This window comes from Nuphar pumila, chromosome 2 (assembly GCF_984573655.1).
Source record: "Nuphar pumila chromosome 2, dmNupPumi1.hap1.1, whole genome shotgun sequence".
Classification (NCBI taxonomy): Eukaryota; Viridiplantae; Streptophyta; class Magnoliopsida; order Nymphaeales; family Nymphaeaceae; genus Nuphar; species Nuphar pumila.
This window is the reverse complement of record NC_143250.1, coordinates 8844054-8855775: the sequence shown is the minus strand read 5'-3', so window position 1 is coordinate 8855775 and position 11722 is coordinate 8844054. Positions and strand designations below refer to the sequence as shown.

General features: G+C 38.7%; 1 protein-coding gene across 1 annotated transcript; it reads right to left on the bottom strand.

Moving 5' to 3' along the window:
• Positions 1-814: 814 nt before the first annotated feature.
• LOC149844668 (protein TPX2-like) lies at positions 815-8262 on the bottom strand. Its single transcript, XM_089985802.1, has 23 exons — positions 8100-8262; positions 7467-7549; positions 7309-7373; positions 7139-7208; positions 6988-7043; positions 6827-6891; positions 6444-6624; positions 6248-6347; positions 6022-6147; positions 5834-5929; positions 5549-5725; positions 5329-5472; positions 5158-5237; positions 4998-5076; positions 4848-4913; positions 4700-4768; positions 4532-4609; positions 4332-4451; positions 4074-4240; positions 3874-3982; positions 1799-1858; positions 1613-1707; positions 815-950 (listed from the first exon to the last, which is right to left on the bottom strand). Exons 1-23 carry the CDS (start codon positions 8260-8262, stop codon positions 815-817), a joined length of 2385 nt encoding a protein of 794 aa, XP_089841928.1.
• Between the last annotated feature and the right edge of the window lie 3460 nt (positions 8263-11722).

Genomic DNA, 11722 nt, shown 5'->3' with positions numbered 1-11722 from the left:
CCCTGCTCCTGGGGCCTATGCTATGTGTTGGCTTGCGGAGAGGGACATTCATGGGAATCGAACCATAACTGCACTTAAAATTTCCGCCCCCGTGCATTGCAAAATTATTGCTTTGAGATTCTTGAGTGAAAATGGATCGGATACTGTCTGGATCATGCTAAATCTGAATGCAAGTCCAAATGCAAACACAGAACTGAATTCAAGTCGGGATCTGAACCAAATCCGGGTCGACTCTCGATCCAAAACATATGTAGCAATAACGGGTCTTTACCTGTCAAAAAATGCATGGGACTATTGATCCAAACTCAATACAAAAATAACTCGTCAAAAAATGCAACATGATTTTCCTCGGTTATCCAGAAAAAAAAAGACTATCAGAAGTACCTGACGAGGGCAGAGCATCCTATTGAGGAGAAATCATCAATTTTTCCCTTTTGCCTATTTTTTTTATTTTATAATCAAACCCTCCAGATTGTCATCTACATGGTTGGTTTAGTAGTAAAAGTTCTAGACCATCCCGTTTATGATGAGTAAAAAAACATGCTTTCCAAAGGCTTCAAAAACCAACAGCTCAAAATGGAGCAAACTTTACTCAAATCATGCTTTCCAAAGGCTTCAAAAACCAACACCTATGATTTTTGGCTAGAAAATGCTCCATTGGATTTATGCAGCCAAGCTTTTTCTTCTCCCAAAAATGTGAACCAGGCTCATTTGGAGCCCAGAGAGTTTTACTCAAGTAGACCCAGATCTAGTGCTGGGTAACATTTTCCTAACCATGGCTCAGAAACGTATCAAGAGACTTGAGAAAGTCTGACTAAAGATGCAGAGATCGGCAGAATTGACTAATATTGAGCTTGCTCTTCTTTAGCTCAACCAATTGGACCAAGTCTAAGGCTTGGGATATCACAATGTTGCAGGACCAAGGTGCCCATATTTGACAAGTGCAGAACCTGAAACATTTGACAAGTGCAGAGAACCATACCAGACAAGGAATGTATATTTTAAACTGCTCCAAAGTAGCTCGGTTAATTAAAGCGATTCTATTCTCTACATCCATGCCAGACAAGGAATGTATATTTTAGTTTTAAACTGCTCCAAAGTAGCTCGGTTAATTAAAGTGATTCTATTCTCTGCAAAACCAACCTAACCTGGGTCCATCAAAGGAAACAATAACTAAAAAGGTGGGGAGGGAGAGAAAAGATGAAAAGTTCCTAAATTCACTGTATAATTTAAAGTTTTAAAGACCAAGTAAGCAATACATGGTATATATGTTCTTTCTAGTATAGACTACAACATAGAGTGTGCAAAAATACAAATAATTAGCATTAATTTTAATACAGATGATACAAGCTCAAAGAATTGAAGAATGTTGTACATGAATGTTCAAGCTCTCTTGAAGACACAGAGTCCTGCTCTAGACAAAAGGCTTAGATATCATCTCATGTGTGCAGCACCAACAGCAGCAGCACAAAAGGCCCTTTGTTTTCTTTGGGCCACAAGTAGGCATGGTGATTTCGGCATCGTGAGTTCCTTTGATGACCTAAAGAAATAAAAATGAGGACCATTATTATAGCTTTTCTGAACAAGTTATGCATAGTTATTTTATCTTTACCTTTCTGGAACAAAAGGATTTCCAAAGTCTGGTACAGGTCTCGCATGAGGTACCATCATCTTCCTCATTTGCTTGGTTGCCTTCTCCTCCTCCACCTTCATAGTTAGCCAAACAGTGATAAAAGTCAAAACGCATTATAAACTCCTATGTAATAGGAAATATTTTTTCTCAAAGTTAAAAATTTACCATCTTGGAGGCTTCACACTCATCCCTGTACCTCTTAAAGATTGCTTCCTTCTCTTTGACCTATGTATGCATTAACAATAAAAAGGCCACAAAGGTAATTTAGTTACCCTTCAAAAACTTTGAATTAATTATAATTATAATGGTTCTAATCAGCACCCAACAAGAAGTGAATGAACACATGACCAAGTACTTCATATTTTTGCTATTCTTGGTAATTTTTTTTGGCGCATGCTTGCTAAATGGAAAAATAGCATATAGTCCCAGACTGTTCAAGGAAAGGAAATTGAGACCAGAAGGGTGTTTGCATTTCTACGCATGCAATGAAAATGAATTCTAAACGAGCTGGCTTCTTGATCGCAATTGTTTACCCAAATTTTGCAGCACTCTTTTTTGAGGGAAAGAAAACATTTCACTGCGACAGAATTTAAAGTGATTTCGGATTTAGTGCCTGTCGGTTGTGCTAAATCTTAGTCTTGAGCTTGTTATCAAGCCAATGTTAGAACGGTAAAACAACACTATCATGAAAAGTTCTTGTCCTATTCAAGGTTGGTTGTTCCATGAAGAAACAGAAGGGCATTCAGCTCCCCTTTCTTATCTAACATAGTCTTGAGCTTGTTATCAAGCCAATGTTAGAACGGTAAAACAACACTATCATGAAAAGTTCTTGTCCTATTCAAGGTTGGTTGTTCTATGAAGAAACAGAAGGGCATTCAGCTCCCCTTTCTTATCTAACATAGGTATGCTCCATATGAATCTGCTATTATCATGTCTAATTCAGCACCTTCAAAGGGTGAGTATCTGAAAATCACACTTGGCTCGATGGAAGTGTCGGAGGTGCACACCATCACTAGAATCTCTGAAAGCCTGACCTGTCTAGGCTCACATTGGGTTGTCATGGGCATTCTGTTTTATCTTCTGTGAACATTGGACTTTAAGTGTCAGAAATTATGCAATAAAGAGCTGTTTAAATTAATTGAGGTTGTTTTAAACATAGAGTTTCTCTAATTTGCAGTAGGAAATGAAGCAGATGCTCATTTGGTTTGATAAAAGCGTCGGAGTTGGCCATCGTCACTAGAGTTGCTATGCTCAGAGAATGGATCCAAAGCTAAACATAGAGTTTTTCTTAATGAAGCAGGTCTAGGCTCACATTTGGATTCTGTTGTTTTCTGTGGTAATGGGAGTGTTTCTTTTAGACAATAGCTGTAAAAATTATGCAATAAAGGGCTGTTTCGTTTAATTCCTTAACTGCCATCACCGTTATCATCTCCATTTTCATCTATTTTGTCATCCATTGGTATCAATCTGCCATTTTCAGGTAGTTACTACTACAAAGTTGGTTTATACCCCATTCGAAAGCCCATTATGATTTGAAAAAGCGTCGGAGTTGGCCATCGTCACTAGAGTTGCTATGCTCAGAGAATGGATCCAAAGCTAAACATAGAGTTTTTCTTAATGAAGCAGGTCTAGGCTCACATTTGGATTCTGTTGTTTTCTGTGGTAATGGGAGTGTTTCTTTTAGACAATAGCTGTAAAAATTATGCAATAAAGGGCTGTTTCGTTTAATTCCTTAACTGCCATCACCGTTATCATCTCCATTTTCATCTATTTTGTCATCCATTGGTATCAATCTGCCATTTTCAGGTAGTTACTACTACAAAGTTGGTTTATACCCCATTCGAAAGCCCATTATGATTTGAAAAACAAGCCAACATTAGTTTAATTTCTAAACTGCCCTCACCATTATCATCAGCATTATTATTTTCATCTATTTGTCATCCATTGGTATCAACTCTGCTATTTTCAGTTAGTTTAGCTACCCCCATTCGAAAGCCCATTATAATTTGAAAAATAGCCAACATTAGTTTAATTCCTTAACTGCCATCACCATTATTATCTCCATTTTCATCATCATTACTATTTTCATCTATTTGTCATCCATTGGTATCAAAACTCTGCCATTGGAAAGCCCATTATAATTTGAAAAACAAGCCAACATTTTCCATTGAATAGCAAAGTTTGTATGAGAGATAAGGAAATTAGCAAAGTTTGTATGAGAGATAAGGAAATGTTCGCACCTTCTTATCGAACTCAGCCCTGTCAACAGCTCGGTGATCTATGTGGAGTGAAATCTCCTGAACCTGAGTAAGAGGCTGCCTTCTCTTTTCAGGGACTGGAATTGGATCACTGCATCAACTCAAATAGTGGTTAGGAACAATGCATAAGGGAAATGATGAATTTCTAAATGTACAAAGTGATGGTAATGCAGAATATTTACTTGCTTATAATTGGCTGTGCCTTAAAGATCCTCATCTCTGCTGCTTCCTTTTCCATTCTTTCCCTTTCTTCCATTATTCTCTGCATCTCTTCCTCATGCCTAACTAGGCTCACCAGTTGGAATGCCTCTGGTTTGGTACACTCCTTTGGTTGAGGTTTTGGCGGTATCTGAGGTAAATTTTCCATCTCTTTTATAAGCATGACTGCACTGATATAATGAACATCTTAATTTACAGCAGCCTGTGCAAAAGAAGCTTACCACCGGGTAATCTGTGGAATATGGATATGGACTGGCTTTGGGGACCCTAGCCTTCTGATCCTCCAACTGTTGATGTAAAATTTCTGCAGCAAATTGCTTCTCCTTCTCCAAACCCCGCTCCTAAACATGCCCAAATTTGAAACTTAGAATGGAGTAGAAAATTTACATGTACCAAGTCACTGATGATCAGCAACACAAACCTCCGTCTCAAGATGGAAGGGATTTGGTATGGTGAGTCGTGGAATTTGTTTGTCATGATGGTCTGAATTTAAAGAGAGCTGGGAATAATGCCAACTTGAGAATTAGTTTAAATTCATGACATATATAGTACCTGTGGTTGGAATGATAAAAGTGAATAGGTTACTTACCTTGTCAAACAGGTCAACCACTGGTTGCAGCACAGGGGGTATTCTTTCATCAGTTGCAAAGTGGAACTCCTGAAAATGCACAATCATGTTTAAGTGGAGGAAAAGAGCAGAGTTCCATGAGTTTGACGTGGAAGGTTGCGATAATTACCAGTGGTACGGTATTTTGCTGCTTATGATTGCGAAATACTCCAAGTTCTCCTTTACTTTTGAATATCTGCGTGATGATGAGAAGTGAGGCAGAAGTAACCAAAAGGACATTCTGTATAACAACTTGGCATAACACTACAACGTGATATACCTTTTTGTTGAGAGGTCTGGCCTTGAACTTGGGCATCTTTGCTAGCTCTTCCTGCTCCAGTTCTTGAGAACTTTTAACTCTGTTACATTACAGTTGATAAGACTTGAAGATGAGAAATGTGGATTCGGATAATTAATCTGCAAGTTACAGTAAGGCTTACGTTGTTGGACGGGCGCGGGATGATGTTTCCAGGTGTGGTGATTTGGGTACAGTGAGCCCATGAGGTGCACCATTTTCAGACTTGGGTTTCCCCTGCAAACACCAAATGAGCATTCTTTATATCAAAATCATTACGACAGTGAAAGTTTGGTTAAGCAGATAAAGAACATACTTTCTGTGAAGTCTCTGTAGAAGATGAGACAGATGGTCCAGCAAGTTGAGAAGCTCTCTCCATTGTTTTTAGGTGGAACTCATGGAACTCTGGTGGGTGAGGAGTGCTTCTAGGCAATGCGGGCAGAGTAGGGGCTTCCAGTATCTATTGAGTTCATTTAAATGGGAATTGAGACAATTGTAAATTATAAGCAACAAAAAAATTTGTAAATTATACAAACCTTTTTGTTCAGTGGCCTTGCTTTAAACTTGGGAATGTTTGCAAGCATTTCTTCTTCCAGTTCAGCCGAACTTTTTACCATTACAGGCCGAACCCGTCGTGCTGTTAAGAATTGCGGCTCCTTCGGCTGTGTCAATGATAATGGGGGCTTGCGATGGGTCGATGAAGCAGTATCATCCTATAAATGCAACATTTCCACCAGCTAGAATTAGAAATTGAGGACAAAGAATTGGAAAAATAAAAAGATGGGAACAAAGGAAATCGATAAGGGTAAAAATCTTGATACATGAGAGAGGGATCTGTTCTGTGAGATATCTAGTTCTCTTGTTTTTGACTGGAACTTCTTAACCAATTCTGCTGCTGAGATGAAAGGATTTGTTTCCTGAAACAACCAGATTCAGCACTTGTGATGACTGCACTCAAATTTCAGGACTTACATTGCATGTAAAGATCAAAGAAAAGCGGCAAAGTTACCTTTCGGGTCGTCAATTCAAATCTCTTCTCCCTGTTGCCTTTAGTTGTCTGTCCATTTGATGCTTTGTCATTTGTGGCCCCAACATTTGATTTGTGGTGCAAAACCCGTTCTTTGACATTAAGAATCTGAAATGTTTGAGCATCGCAGCAAGAATGATATTAAAGAGTAGGATTTGGGACCAAAAATTGAAATTGACGAGAGGAAGATAGTGAGTTCTAGAATCACCTGTCTTGATCTTCCTCCTTCAAGTTTTTGTCTCTTAACCGCTTGATTCTCTCGTCTAATATCAGCATTTGCAGAATTCTTAAGAGCACTAGTGGGCAACCTGACCAATAACCATAGAGCAATTAGTTTTGTTTTTAGGTATGGCACAATTATTGACCATATGCTAATAATATACTATCAATAAGTAAATAATGACCTCAAAGCGCTCCCTTTAGTGCCTTTTGCTTGTGAGAATGGTGTTTGTTTTGTCAACTTAGTTGCAGTAGATGGCTTCTGTAGCAAATTTTTTCCTTTACTTGTTGGATTATTGCAGCTATTCTCTACATTCCCACTTTTGGAGGACACAATTTGTGCTTTTGGAGTCATCGCGCCAATTTCTGCAAGTAAAACATCGAAGACCCACACATTTGAGTAGGAATAGAACAATAAGGGTGGTTGTGGGAAACCTCGTCATCAGAAAATTGGGACAAGCTTAGATTTTGTATTTTGCATTTTGAAATTTGTTACAGCTTATCTCACATTCTGATGAGGTGAGCACACATCTAAACAGGATACCAGCTTGCTACATAATCAATTGACCATGAGTTAGCTTCATACCAGAAATTAGCTTAGTAGTCTTCAAAGTTGATTTCTCAGCCATGGAACTGCCACAGAACCAACAAAATCAATATTAGTTTAAAGAAAGATACAAAAATAGGCCTATTTGGATGCATTCTTCCATTTGGAGACGAAGAGTAAACCTGTCAGAATGCTGAAGATTGCAACAAGGATGGACAGCAGATTCAGGAGCATCCATCTACAAAATGTCAATTCAAATCCCAAATTAGAGCTCACCATGTTTTTCTTTTGAAAAATGTATATTCATTTCTGGAAAAGGCAGGATCAACATACCTGGTTAACTCCCTTTTCAGAATCTCGTTTGCTTACTGTTTCTGATTTAGTTAACTTCTGTTCTGGAACCCTGAAAAGAGGACAACATACGTTTCTGTCAGATATCCATAAGAACCCTAATTTGAAAAGGATGGAGACTATGAGGGGAAAAAATTACGAGATTAACTCACCCAGATTCTTCCTTTGATAAGTTGGTCTGAGTAGCTATCTCGGCCTGTTGATTTCGTAAACAACTCTGTGAGATTTTATGATGCTATATATTAAATGCAGAAAAATAAGCAGAGTCATGCCATTAGTGGAAGGAATAAAAGAAAAAAATATAAAATACCGGATGGAACTGTTCTGCATCTTGGAAGTTACAAGTGCTATCCATATCAACCGATCTGCTTGTTTTGATCCGCAACATGAATGCTAAAGAGCAGAGAATATGCAAATCACATCAGATTCAAGAAAGACTTTGAGGTGCATAAAAATTTCCAGACATGAAAGCAGAAAGCAATCATACCATAGTCTTGAAATTACCATAAATTTGAGAAGGAAAAAAAGGCATATGGGTAGATCTAATTTCTCAAACAGGTAAAGAACTCAAAATGCCCAATATTTAGCAAAACCCATCAAGTTCGGAAAAGAAGAAGGATGTTGGTAAATCAAAACCTCCAAATGGATCAAGAAACCAAAATACCCAAAATCTGTAATTCTTTCTTTAGGCTTCAAAAAAGCAAAGCCCTCAAGTACCAAGTTCCGATCATCATAGAGAAATTGTAAACTAGAGATAAGTCAAGAAGAGAAAACACCCTCTTGTTATTTTTTTATCCACAGAACAAACAGGATTTTCTTCAACGTGAAAAGATCAGACACAAGATCGATGGCGCGGAGTGAGTGGACAAGAAAAGGAATCAATGAAAAAAAAAAGAAAAATTAACTGGAAAAAAGCAGAAAAGGAAACGAAAACAAATATTACGTGAAGGCGCGTAGCTACGGGCCACTTCAAACCATTCCTGGGCTTGACGGATCTCCTCTTCCGTTTCACCAGCAACGAAATCGAAGTATCGAGGAGCGGAGTACTCATATAATTCATCAATCTGGAGGGGATTGAGACATTCTACATCGCTCGAAGCTTCCATCCTTCCGTCCTTCAAGAAGAAAACCACCAACGAGCAGAGCAAGAAGTCTCGTTTGTAGAGAGAGAGAGAGAGAGCACAATCGATACAGAAACAGAGTGGGTTTCTCTGCGGAGGTGAGTGTGAGGAATCGAGAATAGAAAGAAAGGAAGAAAGAGAGGAACGAAGGCGTACAGGGATCGAAGGTAACGTTCGGATCGCAACGGTCATGAATATTTGAAAATCATGCTGACGTGGAGACGTAACGACTATAATTTTAATGGGCAGATTCGGACCCTGTAAGCCCGAACGCGTCACTCGCTAGATCTCTGTCTTCTTTCGAAAACCGAAGAAAACAAGAGCTGAATTTAGCTTGGTCCGAGCCCGGTGCGGTCTATAGTTGGACCTAGACCCCGGACCAACTCTAGTTTGGTCCGACCCACAAACCAGCCACCATTTTTAAGTCCCGATCTAGCTATGTTTCTCTGTTTGGTGCGAGCCTGGTGCTGTCCAATGTCAAACCTAGACCCTCATTCACTCTAAAGTAGTACAACCCACAAGCCAGTCCTAGTTAGGGCTGAAAACAGGTTGGATTCTGTCGGGATACTGTCAGGTCCGAATCTGAATCTAAAATGCAAAGAGTAGATCAAAATCCGGACTGGATCTGAATCAGATCCGAGGAGGTTAGATTGAATCCAAATCCGAAATACTTGTGGTAATATAGGATGGGGGAAAATAGAACAAAACAAGCCATTTACATGTAAAACATGCTTTCTGGTCGGATTTTGATTCGGATCAACTCCAGATCTGACTTAAAATGGTGATCTGAATCCTATCCGAATCCACATCTGGATTTTATTCAAAGGATCCATATCTGAAAAAAACATGTTGGGACTCGGATCAGATATCCGATCCATTTGCAGCCCTAATCTATATATTAAAAGTTCAGGTATGGTTATTAATCAGTTGGGCTTCAAATAGGTTAGGAGGGTTTAGCTGGGCTAGTGAATTTCATAAACCTTCTGTACATATGTAGGGTTTAAACCTTCTGAGCTAGGCCTTAATGGATCAAGTTTGAATCTTTTAACAAAAACATTTTCTTTTGACTTTAATCGAGCAATCAATTCAGAGGAATTAATGGCTGTCTAACAGTGATTAAAAAATCGTCAATCTAAGGTCTTCTCTAGATCCGAGGAAGAGAATGAAGATTATTAACACTCTCTTTTGTCACTTTGCTCAAAGCCTTACACAGGCGCCTCCGGGGGATCCTAATGTGGTGGTGTAACAGCGGGCCTGCTGCTGTTCTGCACGTCGGTGATTTTGCAGTAACAATTGCTTTGTCCTCCCCTCAACTTCAATCCACCTTACATTTTTAACAATGGTTTACGGTCCAGTTACGGGTCTACGCATAAGAAGATGCTTTTGCGCGAGTTGGCGTGGCGATATCGGCCTGAAAATGCACCAGACTTGCCAAAGCACACGAAACGGACGCTCACCCAAACACATGAATTTTTAATGTGGTTCAATCACAAGAATCCAAGTCCACATTTGAATCTCTGGGTCAACAAAGATAATAATAAGGGAACCAATGTGACTAGGTGGGTTGTATTTTTTTTGGGGTTTTGCCTAAGGGAAAGGTAGCCTCTTCAAAGATAACATCTCTGGATATGATGATTTTGTGAGATTGAGGCTAAGGTAGATATACCTATGATGGTTGTTGTCATACCCTAAGAAAACATGAACTTTGGACCTAAACTCAAGCTTGTTTTTCTAAGGTCAGGTTAGGGTAACAGACACAACCAAAGGTTTGAAAATTTTGTAGTCGTCTTTTTTTAAAAAAACTTTTGGTTTGGAGAGGGCAATCTATATTGATGAGGTACACGACCGTGGGAAAGGCATAGGTCCATTATTTTTGCAATACATTGGCTTGTGCCATCAGAGTCAAGCCAGTGTCAACAACATGCCTATGTTTAGGTTTTGAAACACTATTTTATTCTTGTGTATGAGACACAATGACCAATATCAGATTCTTTCAACAAGGGATTAAGAGCTTTATATTCACCACTACCATCAGTGCTTAAATATTTTATTTCTTTCCAATTAGATTTTAAACCAGCACCTTAAACTTGTAAAAAAGATAAGTAATATCATATTTATAATTCATCATATATAACCAATAATACTTTGAGAAAGCATCAACAAAGACTATAATATTTGTAGCTGTTTTCACCAATCACCGGAGTTGGACACCATACATAAAAAAAAACTGTAAAAGCTCAAGATTATCATAAAAGATAAGAGAAAACAATAATTTATGTTGCTTACCCATTTGACATGACATGAGTATTGCTATGAATATAAGGCAAACCAAAAATTTGAATCACTTTTTGAACAATCCTTAAATTAACATGTTCAAGCCTATTACGCCAAGTATGAAAATCAGTTTTTTCATCTACATAAGAACATTTATTGTCAAATTTTTTAAAAGAATCAACAAAATAAAGACCATCCTTGGTTTTTTCATAAAGAAGCTCCTGTCCAGATTTACCATCCTTCACACTACAGTAGGATGGGTGAAACTTGAGTGAATTGCACAGACTTGGTTATTTTAAGAACATGCAGAATATTATTAATAAGAAACTTTGATTTTTCAGATTGAAAAGCAGAACTACCAATATGAGAGATTTCCAAACATTTATCATTACCAATCTTCACTGAGTCTGGGCCTTGGTACTCTGATAGAGATGATAGAACATTGAGGTCTATTGAGATGTGATGAGAGGCCCCTGAATCAAGATACCATGCATCCTCTTCCAGAACCGAAGTAGTAGTGTAGTAGGCATAAGGTGGCAAGCTTTGAGTTTCACCTGTAATAAGCCTGCAGGTCTTGGCAGAGTGCCCTGGCTTGTCACAGAACTTTCTACCCTGTTCATCAAGGTTCTGCGTCATAGTTTGAAGTTTCAATTTTCATGGTTTAACAAGTTTGATAAGTTTGGATTCAGCCTTTATTGCCAAGCCCGAAACAAAAGGTTGTTAGATAATGAACAGGGGAGTATGGGAAAATGATGTGGAGTGTTGACAATCCACCCTAGTGGAGAAGGGTATGGACCGGGTAAGAATCAGAGTTACTTGAAACGCCTAGCCTAGTGGGGAAGTGTGCTTCTCAGCGCGTTTCGAAAGTGCAAAACGTTGCGCTTTCAAAATGCACTGGGAAGCGCACTTCCCATTCCCCTCACTTCTCCCTCGCTTTCCCTCTTTTTATTTTATTTTTTTTGCATTTTTTTTTTATTTTTTTTTTCTTTTTTCGCTTCCCCCTCGCTTCTTAGGTTGCTTCTGGTTCGCTTCTTAGGTTGCTTTTGAGACGATTCCTGATTCACTTCTAAGTCGTTCCACACTTTTCGCTTCTTAAAATTTTGAAAGTGCCTTGCTTCCCTCTTCCGCTTCTTGTATCGCTTCTCGCTCCCGCTTCCTCAACTGACAACCA

Excerpts from the sequence above, each read along its gene's own strand:
- LOC149844668 (XM_089985802.1), bottom strand. The coding sequence starts at position 8,262 with ATGGAAGCTTCGAGCGATGTAGAATGTCTCAATCCCCTCCAGATTGAT. Across the intron at positions 5,238-5,328 it reads CTACAGAGACTTCACAGAAA|TCTGAAAATGGTGCACCTCA; the intron begins GTATGTTCTTTA and ends GGGAAACCCAAG. Across the intron at positions 1,708-1,798 it reads AGTGTGAAGCCTCCAAGATG|GTGGAGGAGGAGAAGGCAAC; the intron begins GTAAATTTTTAA and ends CTAACTATGAAG.